At 44.6% G+C, this 25,861-nt stretch overlaps 2 protein-coding genes across 13 annotated transcripts in view; one reads left to right on the top strand and one right to left on the bottom strand.

The window, feature by feature from the left end:
• The window catches only part of WIPF3 (WAS/WASL interacting protein family member 3), a 79,937-nt gene extending 55,188 nt beyond the window's left edge, over positions 1 to 24,749 (bottom strand). For 6 of the 12 annotated variants that reach the window (XR_014834046.1, XM_085005632.1, XM_085005629.1 and 3 more), the window contains exons 1-2: positions 24,568 to 24,749; positions 7,463 to 7,620 (exon numbers count right to left, since the gene is read on the bottom strand). Coding sequence is in view for 9 of the 12 variants with exons in the window: in XM_085005632.1 (XP_084861758.1) it covers positions 7,463 to 7,555 (93 nt within the window). In the remaining 3 variants the exon portion in view is untranslated. Of the gene's footprint in view, positions 1 to 7,462; positions 7,621 to 23,982; positions 24,484 to 24,567 lie in introns of those variants that run through there. The other 6 variants (XM_085005628.1, XM_085005635.1, XM_021078574.2 and 3 more) reach the window with 4 other exon arrangements.
• LOC146395043 (uncharacterized) overlaps positions 20,820 to 25,861 on the top strand; it is a 178,992-nt gene continuing 173,950 nt past the window's right edge. Inside the window, exons 1-3 of the mRNA XM_085005580.1 lie at positions 20,820 to 20,880; positions 23,628 to 23,883; positions 24,253 to 25,735. Of these exons, the coding sequence (XP_084861706.1) occupies positions 20,820 to 20,880; positions 23,628 to 23,883; positions 24,253 to 25,195 (1,260 nt within the window). The 3' untranslated portion in view covers positions 25,196 to 25,735. The remainder of the gene's footprint in view (positions 20,881 to 23,627; positions 23,884 to 24,252; positions 25,736 to 25,861) is intronic.

The following is a 25,861-nucleotide window of genomic DNA, read 5'->3' on the forward strand; positions in this document are numbered from 1 at the left end:
AGTTAACTCATCCATCAAATGAGAAAAACAGCACCTGCCTCAAAGGGTTGCTGTGAGGATTACCTTGATTATGTGCTAAGCAGCTAGAACAACACAGAGCATACGCCAATCACGACATAAGTGTTTGATGCTATAGTCATCAGTGCTGCTGAGTCCACCTGCACATGCCTTTGGAAGCCACAGGGCACAGAGCAGTAGGGATCTCAGAGGGCCTGGGGAGGAATCCAGACACCACCACTTACTGGCTGTGTGACATCGGGCACTTTAATAATCGCTCTGTGCCTCAGCTTCCTCATCTGTAAACAGGCACTACCATCCCACCTCACTGGAGTGCTTGCTGTAAATATGAATTTAGATAATCCACGTTACGTGCTTGGGGCTCCTGCTGGGAGGGTCCCAGCAAGCACCCCTTGCTTGCAGGTTTCTAGACGGGGTCACGGCTGGATATCTGATTGCCAGCAACAACCTGATGTTGGTAATTTTCCTCCTTTAATGGCAAGAAAGGAAGGAGCAGTTTGGAGGAAGGGGTTGAATCCCAGGCTCTGAGCCACGGGGGGCCCTTCTCAGCACAGCAGTGCGTATACGAAAAGACAACCCTGGGGGGAAAGGGCGGTTCACACGCAGTTTTTCTAAGAGCTGTTAGTTACACTGTGATTGTAAAGGATCTCAAAGGAAAGAGCCAGCAGATTCGGGTTTAAATAAAGCCCCAGTTAGGAATCATTGCCCCTGAAGTGGCTGAGGCTTTCGAGGGCCACCCGTTGGCCTCACAGCCCATGGCACCTTCCTGCCACATCCCTCGGCGCAGATACTACGTGAGTGGCTTAAGGTCTTGGGCGCCTGTGCAATTTGATAAAGGCCTTTACCAAGCGCTCACAGGCTTTTCTCGCCAAGTCCCAGGCATTCTTAGTACACAATCGCTGCCTCCAGCACACCATGGCAAGCTTCTCCTTTTTTGCCTGCCACCCCTCCTACCTCACAGCTGTGAAAAAGAACACATTGAAATACGGTCCTGAATGGCCCTTTGGAAGTATGAGTGGCAGGTCCTGCCACACCTCTCTCGCAGACCAAGGAAATCTGCTGCAAAGCCTGCCTGTTCCCCCTCCCCGCCCCCGCCCCCCCGCCCCCAAAGCCGTGTTACTGCTTTCGGGTGCAAACCAGCAGAGAAGAGAGGGAGAATCACGTTCTTAAAATTACTTGAAGACAAACGTGCATTTTTGCAAACTGTTAGGCAGAGACCGCATGTCAGTTTAATACTATCCTAATAGCTTGGCCTAAAATGCAAAAGTCTTCCCCTTGTCCCCGTGGCCACGGTCAACCCTGGGTAAATGTCCCCAATCCCTCATTAGCCACACTAATCAAAGCACCAGAGTGTCAGGAAAATCTAAGTGACTGACAGTATTTAAGATTTTTTAAGCCTCTCATTATTCCAAATGCACCAGTCAACATGCAAATTACCTTTTCCAGAATATAGGGTAATAGGCAATTCTCCTGAGCCTCCTTCTACCTAAGGCCCCCGACCCCTGCCTTTTTTTTTTTTTAACCACAGCAAACACAAAACTCCAAAAGAGGCTCTCGTGGGACTTCAGATACCACTCCATTTCCCACATTTTCTTTCACAGATTGACATGTTTTTTTATACCCCATGAGCTCCTGCATCCTAGAGACGGTGGGAAAACCTCCCAGTGTAAGTCACAGCTGTTATTTCCTGACCCTGGAAAGTCTACCTCGCCCATGAATCATGCAATCCTTACACTACAAGGAGAAAAATTATCTCAGTGAGTTCCCTGAATGCAAACAAAGACTCTGGCAGAGTAACAAGGGAGCAGAGCAGTGAGAGGCCCCGATATGCATCTCACTGGCATTTTTCTCCAGCACTTTCTTAAACGTGGATCCCTGACCAAGGAAATCTGCTGCAAAGCCTGCCTGTTCTGGGAGTATCTGGCACCATGGTGTCTTTCTACTCAGAGTTTTACTTTTCATGGTAAATAAATGATTACCAACACCAGCTTCCCCTAGAACTACTTCCTTCTTGGGATGCTGACGCTTGAACAGCAACATTAAAAAATTATGCTACAGAAATTCACAAATCTCCTTTTAAGTTAAACACACATGCTGTGGCCATGACCCTACTGTCAAGGTTTGCCTGGGCAACCCAACAGCTTTATTAGCTGGTCAGAGGTACATACAATCCCTTCCTCTTCTGCAGAGAGTGTTATACAATTGTGGCCAAAAAACACCCAGAAATCACAGGCCCTCAAAGAGTTTATTCTTACCTCTGGGCCACTGCCAAGGGGCCAAAATTGATTTGAAAACAAAAGCTCAGTAAAATTCTGCCACATTTCAAAAACCGAATCCAGGGTGTTTTCTTTAGATTTTTTAAAAGCTACATCCTGTAACCAAAGCAACAATAATTTAATTATAAGTGGACCAAGGTACCATGCAGGCAATTCTGACATTGTTACTGGATTTTATTTTTATTTATTTGTTTAGGCCAAGCCTGCAGCATGCGGAAGTTCCTGGGCCAGGGCTCAAGCTCGTGCCATAGCAGAGACCTCAAGCCACTGCAGTGACAACACTGGATCCTTACCCACTGTGTCACAAGAGAGCTCCCATTACTGGATTTTACAGGGATAAGACAAAGGAGTAGAGCTCAAAAGATGGGACATGGGTGGCAGGAAAAGAAAGGAAACTAGATGACAAGACTTATCTGGCTTTTAGTTAGAGCATCTGCTCCAAAACGGCCCTTCTCTTGGTTCCAAAAGATGCCTGTCAGGGAAAAACAGGAGATGAGGACAGGAACGGCAGGAAGGGGAGAGGTGAGAAGTTGGGAGGGAAAAATCAAAGAACTTTTAGCTTTGGTCTAAGCCCCAGATCTTCCAGAGCTAATGTGAAACCTGAAGGGGATGCTTTTCATCACAGAGGATCAGGCACATCACACAAAATGCCCCCTCCTTGCAAAGATTACTTCCAATAAAATCTGCCATGCTGGTCCACGAGCAGAGATGTTTAAAGTCCTGATGTTTAAACATTACTTATGAGGAGTTTAACTCCATTTCCTAATCTTATTTACACAGACATTCATTGAGTGGCGCGCCTATTGTGATCCAGGCCCTAAGGACAGAAAAGACTACAAAACGGAAAAGGCAGACTGCCATCAAATAAAAATGAACTTAAAAGGAGGGGTCTAAAAGTAGGCTATTAACGCCAGTGTGCAGAGTGGGGAAATGATGCTTCAAGGAAGTGACATCTGGGTTGAGCCAAGCAGAAAGAGCTTTCCAGGCAGGAGGACCCGCTCTGCTCAAGTCCTGTACTGGGAGGCTTGGGCAGAGGGAAACACTAGGAGGTTTGAGAGGTAGGGAGGGGCCAGGTCCTGCAGGTGGAGTGGGCTGCAGTTCCGAGGGGCATGGGAAGTCCTTGAAAAGTGATCCAGGGAAGGGACATAATCTGATGCCAAGTGTACCAAGATGATGACCACCTGCTGGTAACCAAAGGAAGGCTGAATGAAGACAGACAGCTCTCTTGTAGGACACATGTTGGCAAACTTTTTCCATCAAGGGTCAGAGAGTAAGTATTTTACGCTGTGAACCAAGAGGCAAAATCATGGATGTTTTGTAAGTACCACGTAACAAAAAGAAAACACATTTTCTACAAAAATTTCTACTGATGAAATCCAAAATATAATAATAATAATAATGATCAAGTATAGTTTTGAAAACACAGCTCAACTAGTGAGAATAGAATTTTGGGAGGGCAATAATATGTTGTTTAATTGGTGCTTTGTCCCTGTCACATAAAAGCAGCCACAGCAGACAATATGTAAATGCATGAGCATGGCTGAGATCCAACAAAACTTTAATTAAGGACTGAAAATTGAATTTCATATATTGTTCATGTGTTATGAAATATTATTTTCTTTTGATTTTTTTTCAATCACTTGAAAATGTAAAAACTATTCTTAGCTGGAGAACGGTACCAACACTGGATCATGGGTTCTGCTCTAAGTTTTCTACAACCTCTATTATGGAAGGTCCCACATTCTAGATATGTCTAGTTACCTGCTCAGAGAACACTCATTTTTGGCAGGTTACTGCAGGATGATGCTATGAATTTCTTTTTCTTTTTGTCTTTTTTAGGGCCACACCTGTGGCATATGGAAGGTCCCAGGCTAGGGTTTGAATTGGAGCTATAGTTGCCGGCCCACACCACAGCCACAGAAATGTGGGATCCCAGCCGTGTCTGTGACCTAGCCCACAGTTCACGGCAACGCTGGATCCTTAACGCACTGAGCAGAGGCCAGGGATCACACCCACATCCTCACGGATACTAGTCAGGTTCGTTACCCCCGAGCCACGACGGGAACTCTGATGCTATGACTGTCTTGTCGCATCACGGCAAAAGGCTTGTGATAAAGGTCGTTCCATGAGAAGGACACTAAATTTAATCCATGTTAAAGGTACATTTCCCCCTTTGTATTAAAAGTAGTCTGTGGGTGATACTTGGGATCCTGTGAATGTCCCGCTCCCCAAAACCTTTCACTAAGTAATTTTAGCTTTCACAGATGATCCTTGCCTGAGTCCATTGTGACACTGGAAGTTACAAAATAACTTTGATATGGTTTTTCAGTGGCTGTTTAGTATACTCTTTTGTGGATAATCATTTTTTATTAAATCTTCTGCTTTTAAATATTCCCTTTCTTTTTTGGTTGCTATTACAAGTAATGCTTTCATTAATACCCCATAGCTAAGTGTTTCTGTATAGTTATGATGAGTTACTTCAAGGAAATTTGAAGTGAAACTAGGTCATCAAGTACAACCATTTTTAAAAGGGATTTGATCCATGTTACCAAGTTTTGTTTTAGGGAATATACCAATTTATGCTCCTATTAAGCTTTATAAGTGCTTGGTATATAAGTGCCTATATAGGTCAAATGGGAAACAAATGCCAGAATCAAAAGAGCCCAAAGCCCATCCACCAGGCCACCAGCTTCTTAAATCATATCATCCAACCTTGTGTGTGACGGGGGGTGAATGTGCCTGTAGCAGCAAATAAATAAATAAATAAACCAACCATTATACATGCCTGGTTCCTAACACTCCAGGCAACAAAAGTACTATCACCAAACTGATAGATGAAAATGGTTTCTCATTATTTTAACTTGTGTTTATCCAATTGTAGTGAGGTCAAAACATTTGTGTTTCTTCCAACTGGTCATATCTTGGGCCCATTTTTCTATTCATCCTTTCTATATTGATCTGCAAGAGCTCTTTATACACTAAGATTGTTAATTCTTTGCCTACAAGATGCATTGTACATATTTTTCCAGACTGTAAAAAATGTTTGAAAAAAAATCAAAATTTACATGGCTATTTTCCTCCTAAACAGATCAGCATCTGTCTGAGACAGAAAAAAATTAGGAATGGGGAAGGGAATGCGAAAACATTAACCAAACATAGCATTATTTTTGTTTATTATGAACTTAAGCATCTTGAAAGAAAAAGAATTCCCTAATGAAGTTAAAAATTTTATTCTCAGCATTCAAAATTCTCTTCTGATCTTTGCTATTTATTACATATAGAGCTGATTTTGTGATGCACAAAAAAGTGTTGTTTTTAAATCATCATTCCATATCTGCTTTCCATAATCAGCACAATTATAAATGTAATTTTTAATTAACACTATGGCATAATGCAATTTTTAATTAACAGCATAATAATATAGTTCATTGAGTTTTCATAAACCATTTAAAATCTAATTTTTCACTAGAATAAATAGTCCTGCTGTGCACATCCTTGCATAAACTCTTTTTTGGGTTCCTTTAGGGCTAAATTCTTTTGTCCATCTCAAAAATAAAACTACATGACTACCAGGGAGAAAAGTAATACATTCAGGCTTATTGCTTTTTGTCAAAGAACACTACAGAAAGACTTATCCAACATTTGCTGAGTCCCAGGTACTTGTATGTCACCAGCAATGCTTAAAAGGGCTTATTTTCCCAAATCCCCAACAAGATGGATTTTAATAAATGTATTTATTCTGGCTAAGTTTATGGGTGCGTTGTAGTATTTGAACTGAAGTTACTTTAAGCTATGCTTCTTCGGGGCCAGTACGTCTGTGTAAGACCCCTGTGCTGGCTTCATGTATGTTTCTTCCACTTATAAACTGTTCATCTCCTCCAAGCCTTCCTTGTGTCAAACGCAGCAGTGGAACGTCAGTACTTATTCCTGTTCTTTCTATATGTTATTCAGAGATCTTGCAGAGGTAACTCACGTTATGTGCTTTCTTTCCACTCTCTGCAGAGGCAAGGGCCATGTTTTAGGCAGGTCTATGCTCCAGCATTTCAGGTATGGTCATAGGGGGTGACCTGTGACCTATGATCTCAGGCATACTCTGGTTCTCCCCATGGCTGGTGACTGTGCAGCAGGGGCTTAGGCCCCCCTTTCATAACCTATATTCCCATGGCCCTGTCATCTGAAGAGAGGCGTGCACTCAGGGCGAGGCTCTATTCCTGGCTCCTGCTGTCAGGGCTCACACCACCCCGGGCAGCCCTGCCTCTGCACGTCCTATCACCATGGCATCTGTAGCTTTCATCTTTTACTGAAAATAGGAGCTGTGGTGCTCACGCCAGACCTGGCTCTAAGGGGCAGAATGAGGGTATGAGACATGCCCCAGGGTTTTCCTCAGCAGAAGGGTTCAATGCAAGCATTAAGCACTAACATTCTTTTTCTAAAACTAAGGAAATCAGGAAGCTTTTGCTCCCTAGGGGACATTTGGCATCGTCCAGGGACATTTCAGACTATCATAATTACCATAATCATAATTTCTGACGAGTGGGTAGAGGCCAGGGATGCTGCTCAGCATCCTACGATGCACAGGACAACCCTCCACGACAAAAATTATCTGGCTCCCAGTGTCAGTGGTGCCAGGGTTGAGAAGCCCTATTCAAACAAAACAACCGCCCTCTAAGAGTAGCTGGCAACATCAACTGAAATAGACTCAATTCAGTCTTGTGCAGATAAGGAGATTTCATTCAGAGAGTTATATTTCATCGCAGCATTTCATGCGACACTTCTCTTGGGCCCAGGCCACTGGAGCTCAAGCTACTGTTATCACCATCCAGGTCACGCATTGCAACCTGACTGTGAGCACACCTTCTTGGCTGCGCACTTCATCCTGGCCTCTCACCTGAGGCTTCCCATGAGAAACAAGAGCCCATTAGAGAGACTCCAGGGAGTTTGGAACAGCAGGAATTAGGGGAGAAATTATGTAGACCCCTGTAGACGATGCTAAGGAACGGGGAGGGAAATACCTGGCCAGGCTGGTTTGGAATTAGACCCTGGAGACACAGAGCCAGCTACCCAAGATGCCACCAGCCACAGGGAAGCTGGGTGGTGGCTAGTTCTAAACAGTAAAAACCTGCGCAAGTATGACCAAGTAAACCAGACTGAAAAAAAACAGGTCTTACCGGGGGTGCTGATGGCGGGGGAGGGGGAGGAGCCCCCAGGGGTGGGGGAGGCGGAGGCAGAGGAGGAGGTGGTGGCGGCGGTGGCACTGGCATATGTCACAGCGTGGGTGTCTCTTTCCTACGAATGGTCCCAGAAACCCAGGAGAATGGTTTCTGCTCTGGAAAGGAGAAAAGGAAGAGTTTTAGACTTGGATGTCTTATTCATGCAGAGATCATACATGCCATGCAGACATATGCGTGCTATAGGTAGTTTCATTCTTTCACCGGTCCATTCATTCATCCTTTCTTTCAGTAAACAATGAGTGCCCACTGTGAGGCAGGCACTGTGTTAACTGCTGGAGATGGAAAGAAGTAGCCAGAATTGAGAGAGAATTAGGTGATAAAACTGCTAGGATGTAGCTATTTACGTCTCAATAGAATATATTAACATATAAAGAGCAACATCTCTTCCATAATGAATATTTCAAATAACAGATTCTACCTCTTTAGCATTAAACTTTTATCATTTTGGATGCGATTTTAAAATACTCTGCACATAACCCCCTAAGCAGAGCAAATGGAATGATATTTAAGCTTTTCTGAATGTTGCAGGCTCGACATTACTCAAGTTGCCAGCCCCCAGCCAGGCTTACAGGGCATTAGCTACTTTCCTGCTTCCTTCTGTCTTTCTTGCTTTTCTTGCTGTTCTTCTGTTGATGTTTCTATACAATCGTTCAGGTTGGGGAACAACACTTTTCCTCTGCAAGGACCAAACACCTTGTATTTGCTACACCAAGGGCTCTCGGGCATGACTCTGCAAATACGGTTATGTTTCAAACAGATAATATTGCAGGATATCTGATCTCCAGACAAACATGGCATTTCTATGCAGAGTGTGTTTGCATGCATATGTTTGTATATGTATTTGTGACTTAAAATCTGTATCAAGACACACTGCAAAGACTTAAAATCTATACTAAATACCATATGATATCACTTATATGTGGAATCTAAAACACGGCACAGATGAACTTACCCTACAGAACAGAAACGGTCTCACAGACATGGAGAACAGATTGGTGGTTGCCAAGGGGGAGGAAGAAGGGAGTGGGATGGACTGAGATTTGGGAATTAGTAGATGCAAACTATTACATTTAGAGTGGATAAGGAATGAGGTCTTGCTGTACAGCACAGGGAACTATATCCAATCACTTGTGATAGAACATGATAGAAGATAACATGAGAAAAAAGAATGTATATATGCCTGGGTCACTTTACTCTACAGCAGAAATTGACAGAACATTGGAAATCAACTATAACAAAAAATTTTTTTAAAGAAAAAAAAACCCCAACAGTTTACAAAAATGAGAAAAATCTATATGAGAATCTAAAAACAATTTAGGCAGAAATAGAAATAAACCTCAGACTTAGGCAAGAGTAATTTAGTGTTTGTTCTGCCCTTCTAGTCACTGGAAGGCAAGAACGAGGCCTGTGCCTGTGTTTCTTCGATACTCAAAACCTACCGCATATGTATTATTCCATGTTAATATTCTTATCTCCTTGAGGCAAAAGCAATTATGTAACATGGTACTTTATTCTTAACACAGTCCACTGAGTTTTGCTTGCTTAACATATGTTAGTTCTCTTTACCTTTTCATATGGTGGCGATTCTGTGACAGGCTAAGCACGTTAATTTCCACAACAATACTCTAGGGTCATTCATTTATTCCCCATTATATAGGGAAGGAAAATGACATTCTGAGGCAAACTAGTTTGTCCAAAGTCACACACAGCTGGTAAGTGACAGACCTGGGATTGGAACCCAGGCTTATCAGGCTCTCACGTCCAGTCTCTTTTCAATGTGATTATTTTGAATTACGGTGAAATGTACATAACATAACATTTATTATTTTAACATACACAATTCAGGGGCATCAAGTAAGTCATCACCACCATCCATTCCCAGAACTTTTTCATCATTCCAAACAGAAACTCTGTACCCATTAAACAATAATTTCCCATTCCTCCTCCATCCAAACCCTGGTAACCTCTATTCTAAATTCTCTTACTGTGAATTTGCTCACTATAGGTACCTTAAATAAGTGGAACCATACGATATTTGTCCTTTAGTATCCGTCTTGTTACTCTTAATATAATGTCTTCAAAGCTTATTCATGTTGTAGCATGTACCAGAATTTCATTCCTTATTATTCAATTGTACGTATACACCACATTTTATTTCTCCATTCATCTGTCGATAGACACTTGGGTTGCTTCCACCTTCTGGGTATCGTGAATATCGCTACTATGAACACCACCGGTGTACAAATATCTCTTCCAGATCCTGTTTTCAATTTGGACATGTACCCAGGAGTGGAACCGCTGAATCACATAGTACTAGTCTGTTTGGGGCAAGGATAAGAACCCCCTAAAATGATATAAAATATGCATGTAAGTTCAACTGAGGGGGGAAGAGTCGATGATAGTTTTCATGAGCAATCCAAAGAGCTGCTTGAGCTGACAATTACAGAAAACCACACACCTGTGAAAAAAGAGGCTTGATAATTACTACATCACTGCCTCTTTACTTAATAGCAAAACAAGAACAGAAATACTGGGGAAAAAACACTCATCAAAATCCACGGCATAAAACCATAGTAAAATTGGGTAGAAATCCCAGAGGATAGTAAATATTTCTCCCAGGGTAGCATCCCTATCATTTCATTACACAATCTAATCATACAATAATGTAGGGACGGACAAGCTAGCATTTTACTGGCTGAATGCTAAAGTCAATTGGATGTGAGTCCACAAATAAGTTGAAACAAATATAAATGATCAGTCATTTGAATTTTAACACTTTCCTTCATAGAACGCACTGTGTGTATCTCTACATGATCCTTAATTCAGCAGCAAAAATAATTTCAGTCAAAAATTTACAGCAGGGAATAAAGGGTTGGCTGAAGTATTAATAGAACAAGGGAAAATACGGAGTCTCCTTATGTAAGGATTTTATCGTTTAAAACAAATGAGAGGAGACAGGCTTGCCTCCTTTGGTGAAGAACCACAATGGGATTAGAAGAGTGACCTCTAAAAACTTCAATGTTACTTTCCGAAGGAATTTGCCTTTTCTCTAAGGAAAAATGACTACAGGAAATAATTTTGAGGAGAACTGTGACAGAATTATTCATGGACCCCCTCAGCACATAGTTATATTTCCCGGCCTCCTCTGCAGCTGGGTGTTACCACGTGACTAAGCCCTGGCCAGCAGAATGAAGGCAGAAGTGATGTGCTCTACCTCTAGGCTGGTCCATAAGGACTTTGCATCCACAGCATTTCTTTCTTCCTCCACCCACTGGCTGGAAGCAAGGGTTTTACGTGCGGGCAGAGCCATAAAATGTAATGAGTTTGGGTCCCTAACTCACCTTTTTAAGACCATCTGCCAAACACCTGATTAGACTTTACATATATGACAAATAAACTTCTGTGTTAAGCCGTGGACAGTTTGGAGTTAATTCATAATAGCCACTAATATATAACCTACCTAAAGTGGGAACTAAATATAGAATGCACCTGATTCTCATTATTCATGGCAGCTGTATTCTTCATGGTTGTCATAAACACTAGGTCAGCAAATACCTGAACCATTCACTGCTTCTGTAAGAGACACAGGGTTGAGCTCCTGTGAGTCTCTGATCACAAGATTTTTGTCTGCTGATTAATACATAACTTTGTTTTCTATATTTGTGTTTCTGATGAAAGATACCTTGTTTAACATAGACTGTTGATTCACTAATATTATAACTCAGGCCTGAACAAAGCTTATCTAACACATGTGTTTTCTCCATAAAGCACATCCATAGCCTTCGTGTGCTCAAGAACTCTAGGGGGCACTTCACCACGACACTTGGGGGCACTGAAGAGAAATTACCGCACAAAAAATTGAAAACATGGCACTAAACTGAACGCAGAAAGGACACTTGTTTATAGCATGAGAGCTGGAACAAGGAGGCAGAGAGCTGCCTGCTTCAACCTCAGCTGGAAGAATGTGCATAACATGAGCCAAGTCTTTCTCACCTGTGCATGTGTGTGAATGACGGTGAAGGGGCTTCTGGGTACGGACTTGGAGTTACAGATAAACTTTAGCAAGTAGGGGATTAGAAAATCACGGGATTTATGAATAATGAGGACTGACTTATAATTTTTGAAGCCCCATATGTACTCAGCACTGCATTAGGTACTTGCAACACACTGTTTAATTTAATCCTCTCACCAACTCTGGGGCAGACACTGACATTTCCATAGGGGAGATAACCAAATTTTGTCTCCGAGAGGTTATGTCGTTTCCGCTAAATTTCAGAAAGAGTACCAGAGCTGCGTAAAAGCCCTGGCTTTTCGGATCCAAAACCTCACTCCTCTGTTTTACTAACTTGGTATGGATCATATAACTTCTCTGCTTCCATCCTGTAAAGTATTTCCGAGACCCTCAAGTGGAAAGGACCTCATACATGTAAGTACAGTTCTTCCATGTGCTCCCCCTTAACCTCAGCACCCTTCCACCCCACGCAGTTTTATCCTTATCAATCTGAGAGGGATCAGGTGCCAGTGGGCTTCTGTCTTGCTGAAATTACAGGAATGATTTTTCAAACTCTAGGAGGAAAGGATAATTTTACATTTAGTACTTGATGGCTGTGAAGGCTTCTTCTTGACAGATATAATAATTAAGCAATTATCTACAGAAGTATTTGTTAAAATCTGACAGCGAGGAATGCAGAGCTCCAGGAAGTCACAGGCTGTACCCATGAGCTCTTTGATGCTTTGTGTTCTCCCGACACATTTAAAAATGTCATCTTACTTTATAGTATTCAAATTGCTTAGGATAAAAAAAGCCAGATTCTCAAAGGCTTCTTTATTTTCTCCCAGCTCATGAAATGACTCTGAAAAACAGCATCGAGATGCAGGCCAGATTCTCAAGCACCATTAGAAGGGAGGGTGTCAAGGGAAAGAGAATAGACAGTTTCCACGGGAGACTCTGAATACAGTCAGACCGGGGTTCTACTTCTGCCTCTGCTTTTGCCCAGCCATGTGGCCTCGATCAGGTTACTTCACCTAAGTGGGTCTCATAGTCTTTTTGTTTATAAAATAGCTCCCGCGCTTCATTCTTAGTTTGTTAACAGAATTAAAACAAAGACTGTAGATGAAGAGCATGATGCAGACCAAGCGGACACTTAGTCGAAGCTGTGTTTATCACCGTCACACCACCTCCTCCATCGGCATGAGTAACTATAATAAAAGGGGGAGTAGGGAAAATGCCCCCAGAGAGGGGTGGCGCGCTAAGGAAAAAGTCATCAATTCAACCATGAAAAGGGGGCCAATAAATACAGATTTGGGAGAAACTACTGCATTTTTCTTTTTTGTTTTTTTTTCTTCTTAGCGCTGCACCCACAGCTTATGGAGGTTCCCAGGCTAGGGGTCCAATCAGAGCTGTAGCCACTGGCCTACACCACAGCCACAGCAACGTGGGATCTGAGCCGAGTCTTCAACCTACACCACAGCTCATGGCCACACCAGATCCTTAACCCACTGAGCGAGGCCAGGGATGGAACCCGAGTCCTCACGGATGCTAGACGGGTTCGCTGATCACTGAGCCACGACAGGAACTCCACTACTGCATTTTTCAACAGGTTCAAAGGTGCTATGAGAGTTAGTTCTAGTTAGAAGAGATAAGTACGAGGATGCAAGCAACCTGGAGGCTCTGCACTTTTGGAGGGGAAGAGGAAAAGGCTGCAGCCCCAGGGCGGGCTTAGAGGACATGTCACTCTTCTGCAAGCGTCTCCTTCCTCGGGTAGGGATGGACACCTGCCTTGTAGCGGTGCACTTTTCCTACGGCTGAGGGGTTTCTCTCCTCCTGAGTCCGCCTCCCTCAGGCAGAAGCCAGGAACTCCTTTTCCTGGCATCGCTGGCAGGCAGGGAGCTGCCTTGTGACCATCGACTCAGAGGTGAGGAGACGTTGGAAGGACAAGGTGTGGAGGGGCCTGGGCCAACAGAAGAGAAGGCCTGGGTCTAGAGCAGGAGGCCCCCTCAGCTCTGGCAGGCTGATACTCAGTGGGAATGCAAGCGCAGTATGGGCCAGGTCTTCCAACCCCCCAACCCCCCTCCCCGCCACCAAGTTCTCACATTTTTTTTTTTTGGTATGAAGTCCAGTGTTGAAATGTGGGTAACCAAACCAAAAAGCATTTTTAAAAACCAGTGGGCCAACAGAGCTTGTCTACAGGTCACACAGGACCTGCAGGCTGCCGGAGTGCACCTGCTTGACAGGGAGCCAGCGGGGGTGCAGCCGGGAGTTGGGGGAGGGGGCAGAAGTACTGATGCCACTTGGTGCAGGTGATGAACTCTGCCTCCTACCCTTCTGCTCCTCTTCTTTTCCCGTCTGATCCCTCTGTCTGTTCCTATTTGGTGAGAGATGGGGCCCAGGCTTGCCTAACTTTTTACATTAAAAAGTTAAATATATAGATACACCAGCTGAGCTTTGTGAGTTATTTCAGAGAGAAATAACTCATGGTAAACAAATTTACACACTAGTTACTCTTGTCATAATTGCTTTTTTTCCCCCAAGAGTAGTTTGTCAGATTACAGCTGTTCACAAATAGAAAATGTGCCTATTTTAAAAATATACGCAAGAAGGATTACTGCTGGTATTTCACAAAAGCATCTCTTGTGGATTCTCAAAATACAGTTGAATAGGAATCTGAAAATAAAGTTCTCTCGGCACTCATAATTTTTTATGTTTTGACACCGTCCCACTGAGTCCCTTGTTTCTTTGGCTATGAAGCTGGAAGAAGTGAAGATTTCTCGCCTCTGAAGGAGCCCAGGCCAGTGAACCTCATGAGGCCATCCATTCATTCCTCACCTCCTGGATTCAGGAGGGTCCTGCCACTCTGCTGATCAGCCATTTATCAATCAAAGGTGCCCCATGGCCAGGAAATCACAACCCAAGAGCCCATGGGCATATAAGGCACACAGAAAAAGACTCTCGAAAACACCACGGTAAAGTGGCCAAAGCAGTTTCCTAGTGATACCTAACCCTTGGTGCTTTGGGGAATAGCGATCACCCCCAAACTTTAGGCCAAGGATGAATCACCTGGGGCGGGGTGGGGGAGGTTCCTGTTAAAATGTAGCTTCTGATTCAGTAGGTCTAGGGTGGGGCCTGGGATTCTGCATTTCTAACAAGCTTCTAGACGAGGCCAGTGCTGCTGCTCTGGGAACCACACCTCAGGAGCTCTAGAATGTGGACGCCTGTAAGAAGACACAGTTTCCACCCCAGATCTATGGAATCAGAATTTTGGGGAGTATCTTGCCAGTAAGTGATTTTTGCCTGCTAAAGTTTAAAAAGCCCTGTTCTAGAATAACCAGGATGAGGGAACACTCTGCCCCATACAGTTGGAAGCTGTGTCTTCTACTGAGACGGCTCTTTTTCTGTAGACCCTTTAATTTCAGCAGGTTGGGTCCATGCAAATGGCATGCTGCATCTGGGGCTGGAACTGACACACCACGGGAAGGGAAACCGAGCAGAGTACCCACTCACCTGTCACACAGGTGACATGGAGGGTTCCCCACACCTGAGAGACACTAGCCCCAACAACAGCCCCTGAAGCTGAATCTGCTCAGGCCTGACCAGAGACCATAATTATCTGCAAAATTGCAGAGAGGATTAAGATAGACGGTCCATGTGCCTTCTGCACCACAACCTAATATGAAAGCTACTAGGTTATACCTACAATGAGCTCAAAAATTGGCTTCCTTTTATGACTCTTATTGAAATGCAAATTTGTTCCCAGATCATTGAATTCATTATAATATTTGAACAGTATTTAGTGAAAGGAAAAACAGAGGTATTGCTAATACTGTCATTGACTCAGGCATTTAAATAACAGCTAAATGCCATAAACATCGATGCATGTGTGGTTCCCAAGGGTAAGAGGAAAAAGATGTTGATTTCCTGTCTCTCTCTCTTTTTTTTTTCTGTCTTTGAATTAGCTAAAAGAAGAACGAGGATTATTAAAAATATGCGATAGTCCATGTCTTGACTATTGTAAAGAGTGCTAGGAACACTGGGGTGCATGTATCTTTTCAAATTATGGTTTCCTCTGGATATATGCCCAGGGCCTGCTGAATCATATGGCAACTCCATTTGTAGTTTTGCAAGGAACCTCCATACTGTTCCCCATAGTGGTTTTACCAGTTTACATTCCCACCAGCGGCGTAGGAGGGTTCTGAGAGCAATACGATTGAACAAAAATGTTTCATTCAAAAGTTTAGAAGAGTGTTAAAATAAACAATGGCTTGAAGAAATACAGGAGATTAAAAATCTATTTCTGTATCATTAAAAGGAAGTACAATTACAACTTTGGTCCTTTTTCTTTTTTTTTTTTTTTTAATTTCTTCTTTTTTATGGCCACACCCACGACATATGAAAGATCCCAGGCCAGGGATTAAATGTGAGCTTCAGCTGTGACCTGTGCTGTAGCTGCCTCAGTCCTTTTTCTTGGTTCTATTATATGAGGAGAAGAAATGTCTCCTGCTCTAATAGAGCTGTGATTACTTATGTCAGACACTTAGCATAGGGTCTGCGTCATTTTTTACTATAAATTCATTCCCTGGGCAGACGTGGTTAATGATTTCATACTGACATATGTGGTCGGGAGAGCTCTTTGTTAAACAATTCACTAACAAAAAGAACTGTTCACGTGTACTAAGTGGATTCCTTATATTAGTAATTCTGATTGTTATTTATGTAACTACCTTTCATTCCCCCCCACCCCAATAACTCTGCAGGACAGATATTATTATCCCAATTTCACAGATGAGGAAACAAAGGCTCAGAGATGTAAAGTAATAGCCAGATCGAACAGCTGGGATGTGTCAAAACCACATCCAACCCAAGTGAGCGGCTCCCAAGCCTGCTCCGCTGCTCCCCCCAGCTTCTCATAAGCACCTCAGTCCCTGCACAGGTGTGCAATGCAGAAAATATGTGCTGAGCTCCTTCTGTATGTTAGGCACTATGCTAGCCACTGAGTGAAACTATAAACATGACAACAGGTACTCAATAAATATTTGATGAATAAGTAAATCTATAGATTCATGGTACATGTATACATACAATTGATAGCTTATAACACTTACATACTGAAAGTTACTATGTGCTAGCCACTTTGGCAGGAAAAAGAAAAAAAGAGATAACAATAAAATATGTGGCATATAAAAGGCACAAAACAAGTTCCAATATATCAGCAATCGCAATAACCATAAGCAGATTATTAGCTTCCCTTACTAAAAGACAGAGGCATTCAATTGCTTCAAAAACTTAACCACATCTCCTTTATAAGAAACACAGCTAAAAGAAAATGATATTTAAAACCGAAAATAAAAAAAAGGAAAACAACACCCAAGCAGACACTGAAAACTGCAGAACCCTCATACTCTGCTATTGGGACTGTAAGATGGCACAGCCACTTTGGAAGAGTCTGTAAGTTCCTAGGAAAAAAAATTTGTTTTGTCTTTTTCCTCCTAAGACTTAGAATTGCTGCAGGCGACTTTGTTTTTTGTTTGTTTTGTTTTTTGGTCTTTCTTTTAGGGCCCCACTTGCAGCGTATGGAAGTTCCTAGGCTCAGGGTGCCATCAGAGCTGCAGCTGCCAGCCTACACCACAGCCACGGCAACGAGGGATTCAAGCCACGTCTGTGACCTACAGTACAGCTCATGGTAACCCTGGATCCTTAACCCACTGAGCAAGGCCAGGTATTGAACCCGCATCCTCATGGATACTAGTTGGGTTTGTTACCATGGAACCACAACAGGAACTCCATTTTCTAGAAATTTTAAATGGAGCTGTTGTAAGACTCAGCAATTCCACTCCAAGAGAAATGAAAATATGTGCCCCACAAAAGCTTATACATGAATGTTTACAGCAGCATTGCTCATTATAGAAACTCAAATGTCCCACTACTTATCAGTGGATAAACAAAACGCAGTATGGCCATGCAATAAAACACTATTCAGCAATAAAAAGGAATGCTTTTACCCAAAAGCCATTATGATAAATGAAAGAAGGCAGTCACAAAAGGCCACATACTGTATGATTCCATTTATATGAAATTCCAGAATTGGTAAATCCATAGAAGTAAAAGATAGTGGTTGTCGGGGCCGAGGAGAGGGGTGATGGGAAGTGACTGCTAATGTGTTTCTGTTGGGGGTGATGAAAATGTGCTGGAATTAGATGATGGTGATAGCTGTGTGACTGAATATTCCAGTACCCACTGAATTGCATAGTATACAAGAGTGAATTTTATGGTATGTGAATTACATCTAATAAATCTGGTATTTAAAAAAAAACCTGGTTCAGCATGATTAACATTAGGCAACACAGAATCCAGGGCAACACATATTAACAGAAATAGAAAAAGTTCTGGAAACATAAATGAAAAGGTAATTAATTGCTTCCATGGCTATGAACCATGAAAAGCCTAAGAAACCTTTTCAATGATCTTCCATGACTGAAGGGAGTGGGGAAGGGGTGAGAAAAGCTTTGCTGTGTGGGCAAGTTTGGGGTGTATGGCAACCAGTCCCAATGATCATGGCACTCACAGAGCCAGGCTGTCGAGGAGTTCGAGCTTGGTTAAATAAGCTTTTAAAGACTGAGCGATATCAGACACCAGAGTTTAAAAACAGCAGCCCGGGGCCATGTGTGGAAAATGAATTACAGGAGAAGCAGCAGCAAACAGGTAGACCAATGTGGGGATCGACCTGAGCAAAGATGGATATTTATATGAATTAGTCTAACAGCAGTGGGATGGAGCCAAGGGGGACAATAATTTGGATGTCTGGGATGGGGAGAGCCTAAGAGAACCCCAAAGCTTCTTGCCAAGACAATCTAGTATTAATGAAGGAAGGCAAGAGAAAGTGTGTGGGGGCTGGAGGTAGTGAATGGGTGGGGAGAAGTCCATTTAATTATGAAGTATATGAGGTCCCTGTGGTAAACTGAAATTTAAACCTGAAATTTAGGAAAGAAGTAAGCAGGGCTGGTGATAGTAATTCAGGAATCTACACAAGGCAGTTGGGTGTGTTTGTTCTCTCATGCAAATTGCACCAAAAAAAAAAAAAAAAAAAAGCTAGAAAATTAAATTACCAAGTCACCCTCTGTAATTTCTAATTAAGTCAGGGACATGGCTAATAATGGAAGTTATGTCGGGTAGCTGATACTTCTAGTTGCTTACTCAATAACCATTTCCTTTCCTTCCTCAGAACAAAGCCTCTAATTAGAGATGGGGTAGCAGTTGCAATTTACCCAGCTAAAAATATTTGATTTCTCAGACTCCATCTTTTCAACCAGCACTGTGACACCATTCTGGCCAATAAGCTGAAGGCAGAAGGAGCTGCAGACAGCATCACTTTCTATATAAAAAGGCAAAACCTCCCTAATAGAAGGACCCTCACTCTTTAGGTATTTACACTTATTTTTTCTTCTGGCCTGTAGTAAAGATGTAAGCCTAGAGATACAGCAGCCATCTTGTGACCATGAGGCAACCAGATTTAGGATAATGTCCTAAAGGGTGAGGATGGTGAAACAGGAAGGTAGAATGTGGCTGACTCTCTGATAGCACTGTTTGAGCTCCTGCATCAGTCCTGGACTGCTTTTCTTGAGAGTCTAGTACCTCAAGACAAAATTGTATCTGTTTAAGCCAGATTCTGATGTGTGCCTTGTTCTTGTTTTGTTTGTTTTGGCTGCTGAATGCAATCCTAACCAATAAAAATCATATTGGGGCTAACAGATATATGGTGAGACTAAAAAGATATGACCATTATTTCAATTACTAAGAAAGTTTAAAAATCAAACATCATTTATTCTTATAACCAGGAAGTACTGAAAGTATTAAAAGTACTTAAAACATAGTACAGAGCACTGGATCGATCTTTTTCCAACCCTTGTGATAAAACTGGCAGCTAAAGAGAGACTATGGAATGACCAGCATTAAGAAAATTCATGAATACATTAATTAGTGAATATATGTGCATGATGACACCCTTTGGACTTTTTCTGGATAAAGTAAACTGATCTGGCTCATTGAAATAGCTTCAGCCAGAAAGAACGTTCTTAAAGACAGGATTATTCACCTGACTCTCACAAGAATTACAGTCTTTGGAAGAAAGAATCTTTCTACTCTCCCAGGCACTTAGGAAACATAGCTAAGGAAACAGCACATCCCCAAACCACAGTGTTCTGGCCCTTCACAGAAGAGCTTTTATTGGGCTGTGCTCTGGGAGTACGTCTCCGGAACTGCATCAATAACATTCTAGGAAACAGGTATTATTACCTTCTGCCACAAAACTTCCATTGTCTTCATGGCAGGGACCATGTTGAAGCCTTAGATCTCTATGGCAACAGTGACTGCTTTGAGGACCTGCCAGGAGAAAGCTCTCCCAGGTTTCAGGACCAGGAAAAGCAGTGTAACTGATCTCTTTTTATCTTGTGGTCACTGTGAATCAGGTAACAGTTATGTTTTCCTCTTTATTTTGGCTACTGGGAAGCTCTAACAAATTTTTAGTCCCATCTCCAGAAACAACACCCAACCTTACAGGAAACGCACCTCTAGAAATTACCAGCACTTTATAATTTAGTCTTGTTCACTTGGCTACTTCTGATTTTATTTTGCTTTCTCATCTGTATGTTCTCTTTACCCCAGTTTCATTATCTGTTAATTTTACGTTGTTTACTTTTGTAAACTCCTCGAATGCTTTATGGAACCAGGAACATTTACAGGCAAACAAGTTTTTAAAGCATCAGATAATAATAATGAAAAATAATGGCTAATTTATTGAACATTGCTACGAACCAGGCACTGTCCCAGGCACTGTACTTACTTTAAGGTATTTACTATAAATACAAGTAGTACTGTTACTATGCCCATTTTACAGCTGAGCCATTTTCTCAGCGCCTCGGTTTTCTCTGAGTCACAAAAAAGTGAAGTAATTTGTCCAAGGTCATGCAACAAATAAGTGAGGAATGCAAGATTCAAACCTAGGTATTCTGAATCACAAACGTTTTATGAAAGGAGAAAAAATAATATTTAAATTCTAAAAGAAGCAGAGGCCTTCAGATCTTATAGCCGGAGCTTAGCATTCAGCTTTAAAGAAGTTATTATCTATTGCATATCTTGTCCATACAATCAAACCTGATGATCCAAATTAACGAAGACAAATAAGACAGTACAAGTCTAATGGGACAGTTAATCCAAATTAGCGTTTGACCTTAGACCATGAAGGTATTCATTCATTCACTCGTTCATTCAGTGCTCATCATGGTACAGGTGCTGTGAACAGAGATGAAGCAGGCACAGGACCAGCTCTCCAGGAGCTCAGGTGCAGTAAGGGAGAGTCAGAGAGGTAAAGGGCACCTTGGGCTTATGAGTGGGCTGAGAGAAGACCAGAGCAGGGCATGGCTTGATCCCCCTGGGAGCGGTTTAGCTCTTGGCCTCTGTGTCCATCTGATAATGGGAGTAAGAAGAATCAGCTCCCTTACGGGGGTATTGTGTTGATTTCATAAGTAGATAGTTCTTAGCCTAGCCGGGCACAACTAAGCATTCAGTATGAAGTAGCCTTTAGCTCTATGTCACAGTGGCTGGCAGGCTGGGCACCTTGCTCCGACACACACCCGAACTCACATGGACACGAGTCCTCAGAGGCTCAAGAACTGAGGCTCACTACTGCCTCTTCCTTCCTGCTCCCAGGAGCTGACAGGCTTACAGTTCAAAGACAGGTCTGTTACTTCCTTTCTGGATGCCACTGTCTCAAATTCAGTGTCTCACTGGAATACCTCACCCACACAGGAAGAATATTCCTTTGAGAGGCACTTGAAAGTCTTTCACCGTGTCTGGCCCACACAGTGCTCACCTGGCATTTTTACCACAATGTCTCTGCTTCATTTTGTCGTGTTGGCACTTCGACACAGCAGTTCACTTCATGAGTCCCCTGCTACAAAACAGGTCGGGTTCCTGCTTGGGCAGATCTAAAGAAAGACCCAACTAGAATGGCTAAGGGGAAGTTTCAAGTGAGCTCTCGGCTGAAGTCAGGGAGAAAACATGTGTGCTGCACCTGCTGGGCATGAGCTAGGAACCCTCTGTCTCTTCAGTTTTGTGCTGTGGCTAAATGAGAAGTAATTAATCACTTTCTCACCAACCCTAACTCATATTTAATAGTTCCCTCTCAAAGTCTGTTTTGTTATGCTCTCATCGGAGTCAGTCAAACGTTACGATTCCTTTCTAAATATTCCAGCAGCCAGATGGCAGGAACACTAACTGTGACATGGCAAAACTTGCCTAAAGATAACTTCGTGATGCATAATCACGCTTGATGGCACTCAGCTGAGCAGATTCATCCAGATACCTCTTTCGCTGCCCCACTTAATCCAGCTTCTTCAAACCAAAACTTTCTAATTCCAAGAATAAGACATTCAACTCTGCAATGTGATACTGGCTGGTGAAAGAAACACGTGTCTACTCCTCTAGGTTCTGAATTGCAGGCAGAAGTATAAAATCACTAGAAGAACACACTTGAGGACATGTTTCTCAAGATTTCTCTCTAGATAAAGCATTCCCTGTATCCTAAAGTTTCAAATAGTTCTGCACCAAATGTATGTATATTTATAACGCGTTTGCTGGAAAACAAATTTCTTTCTGCCAAGTTATTTCTGTAGGTTTTTTTTTTAACTTAAGCGTTAATGAACATATATTTAGAAATTCTAGAATGTAGGAAAGTTGACTATTCCTCCCTAGTGAGAATGCTACATTATCTCCTCTACAGTAAATTATATTCAGGTTTCTCAGATCTTCTCTAGGTTGTATTATTTCTTTGTGTGTGGTTGAGTGACTGCCAAATCACAACCTGTACTATATGATTTCTGAACAATAAATCTAAAAACAGTGTTGCCGGGCTGGGCCAGCTGGCTTTCTCCTGTTCCTAAAACTGTATGTTCTTAGACACACACACACACACACACACACACACACACACACACACACACACACTTCCTCCATCCCTTCTGCTGCTGGCTAACTTCAGTCTGTGACACCATCTCAGACTCACTATTACAAGAGAAAACAACAGAGACTCCTGGAAAGGAACCAAAAGGGGCATAGCAGGAAGCCAGCCTTCAAGTCTCTGCCACCCTGATGGCTCTGCCCTGATTCAAGTAGCTGAAAACTGCCTGTTTATGGTTGCTTATATAGAATCTGAAGTCGTTGTACCCAGGTTCTTAACTCCCTTCCCCTGAGGATGGCATTTAACCTCTGTGACCTTTCATTTTCTCATCTGTAAAAAAGGCACAACAACATTCTCCTTAAAGAATTGCCAATCATGTGATGGCATGTAAAGGCACTCAGTAAGACTCTCCGCAGTGCGTATTTCATTTCCTGTTAACTGCTACACCTTCCACGCTCCTTGTTCCCTTTTATTACTTATTTATTTGTTTGTTTTTCTGATTTTGGTTTCTGTGGCTTTTAAATGTGTCTCTAAAAGGCATTGGCTGGAAAACTGTACTCATCTGTGTGCCACCACAGTGAGTGGATTTTTAGCATTACATTTTTATTTACATTTTTGAGGTAAAAACATAAGTCTGCACATCTCAAGAAAAGAACTCCATAAACATGTGTACGAGTATGCTTGTGTTACCAATACTTGGGTCGAGGTGGGGAGCATTTTCCAGCACCTCGAAATCACCTGTCCAGGTCATTATAAGGCCCAAAGGCAACCCCTCTTCTAACCTTCCTCCCCATGAAGAGCTTTGCGTAAAATTTAAAAAAAAAAAAAAAAAGTTTTTTTCAAGGAAAATTGGAGTCCCAGCGATAGTTACTATTGCCGATCACAAGACATGTACTTGGAATCCTCCCTCTAAAGAGAGAAAAGATTCTGGAAAGGAGGAGAGGAGCAGGAACTTTCTAAATCACACAGGTCATGCACAAAGGCCCTCGTGTTGCAGCCAAATGACCTAAAGCTCAGAGAGGCGCAGAGGTAGCCCAACTTTCTGCTACAGAGTAACTTTGCTTCCAAATAGTGTTAGAGGTGCTGCAGGTGGTCCCAGGGCACCCGAAGAGCACCTACTCCCACCCACCACCTCCGCCCCCATCTCTCTGCAGCACTGCTTTCCACAGAGCAGCGCGCAGGGGGTCCCCACGCCGCCCCCGCTCCTGGCACACCCACGCGGCTGGCAGGCCCCGCTCAGAAGGCACTGTTCCTGGGAGCCAGTGCCTGCCTGCCTGCCCACGGGGACAGGGCTGAGCTCCCGGCCACCGGCCCCCACGTGGAGATCCGAAGTGCCCTTTCCCCCGAATCCTGCCTCCCCATCCCCGACCCGCCTCGCCTCGGCTGTGTACTTGAGGGGGGGGGGGGGCAGCGAGTATTAGGCTCTGCCACCTTCTCCCCGGTTTTCCTCCAAAGGACTTGAAAGCCCATTGGCGGCTAGATCTAAATCGCTGAACACACACGACTGACCTTAGATGAGCACTGGGAAGCGAGTCCCGAGACCTGCGCTCTGGCCCCCGTTCAGTCCCTAGGAGCTGTGTGACCTTGGGCAAGTCACTTCACATCTCTGGGACTGGCTTCCTCCTCGGGGGCTTCTGCAGCCCCCCAGCCACCCTCAGTGTGGCAGTTTTCCAAGCAGCTCTTTACTCCGCCCCCGCTCTTCCCGCGGCAGCCCCCGCCTCGGGGAGACCCCGGCCTTTTGTTCCGGGGGCGAAGCGGGGAAGGGAGAGCGCGGTGAAGACCCGACCCGAGCGGCCTTGGCGCAGGGGGCCGCTGCCCGGAGAGTCGAGTCGGGGGAAGTCACCCGGCAACCCCGCGGCGACCTCGTTCCCTCCGCGGTCCCGTTACAGGCGGGCCGGGAGGCGCGGCGCGGCGGGCTCTAGGGCAGCGCAGCGCCGGGAGCGGGCGAGGGGCCGCCGGCCGCCGGCGCGCGCGCACCACGCCTGCCCGCGTCGGGGATTCACTCCGCCCCGGGACGGGCCCGCGGCCGCAGCCCGTTCCCCCTCCCTCAGGCACCGACCCGGGCCCGCGCGCGCGCGCGGAGCCGCTACTTGCCGCTGGCCGTGCCGGGGACAGGACTGCGCTCGAGCTCCGGCCGACGTCCTCGTCGCCGCCGTTGCCAGCCTCCGGGCTCCGTCCCGCCGCGCGGGTGCTCCTGGCGGCGCCGCTGCGGCCGCGCTGCGCGGGGTGCTGCGCCCGGGGCGCGCCGCTCACTCCCGGCCGTCAGCTCTGGGGCTGCCGGGACGCGGAGGCGGGGCCGGCGCCCCCACCTGCTCCGCCGGCTCCTGCCCGGGAGCCGCCGCCGCCGCCGCCGCCGCCCCGCGCGGCCTGGGCGGGCGGGGTCGCTCTGGAACCCGGGAGGCGGGTCCCAGGCGCCGGGTGCGCCTCTGCGGGACGGAGTCCCAAGTCGAAGCTGAGGAGAGACGGGGGCCCGAGGCCGGAGTTCCCCAGACGGGAGGGGCTGTGGTGCGAGCCGCACGCGGCCCAGCGCCGCCACGGGGGGGACGTTGCACTCCTTTATCAATTTCTTCCAAAGTATTTTGAACCCCCCAGTGCTCCTGGCGACGTCATAAGCGGTAGGGACAAAAGAGAGAAGGAGATGGCCTCTTGCCCTCGCAGAGTTCGTGGTCTAGAAAGGGAAACGACTAAGGGAGGCTGCAGAAGCAAGAGGGAGGGGTCATAGAGGGGACCCCGACCCAGACTTGGGGAGGTCAGGGAAGGCTTCTCGAGGAGCTGAGGGCTGAGAGAACTGAAGGAAGAGCCTGACTTCTCCGGTTGCAGGGACCTGGAGCGCTAGATTGTTCCAGGTGGAGCTGAAGGGGAGGGGGAGAGGACTGCGTTTGAGAACTGAAATGTTTGAAGAGGCCAAAGAACTTGGTACGGCCAGTAAATCCCTGTCACACGTCATGTTCAGACCCCCTTGGAAGATGCAGAAAGTCTGAGTCTGGCTGGATGTATTCCTCCAGGCAAAGGATGGGTTGGTGAGGATTCCGAATCGCCCATGTCTTGGGCATTCCTGCCCGTGGAAGAGCTAAGAGAATACTTTGGACCGTTCGCTGCAATGTGGCTGAGCATCTATGAGCCAGGCATTCTGCAGGGCCTTTAGGCTGTGCTGCTGGAGGAGGCAGTGCCTCTAACGCTAAAGGAGCGGCTAGTCTGGAGTGGAGAAGGGACCTGTGCTCAGCGCTGTGCCAAGGCTTGGATGAGGTGCATGAGAATACAGGTGAGGGAGCAGGTAATGGATGGCAACCTGTCTCTAGGTTCAGATTCTGTAGCAGCTGCTGTCAATGTTCCCCAAGCAGTCCTTGGCTGGTTTCTTAATTACTAGTGTTTACAGCCTGACAATGTG

Source organism: Sus scrofa, chromosome 18, assembly GCF_054392235.1.
Source record: "Sus scrofa isolate SSC_HxYL_T2T_F1_AM1 chromosome 18, Sscrofa_HxYL_maternal_Yorkshire_Landrace_v2.0, whole genome shotgun sequence".
NCBI classification, from domain to species: Eukaryota; Metazoa; Chordata; class Mammalia; order Artiodactyla; family Suidae; genus Sus; species Sus scrofa.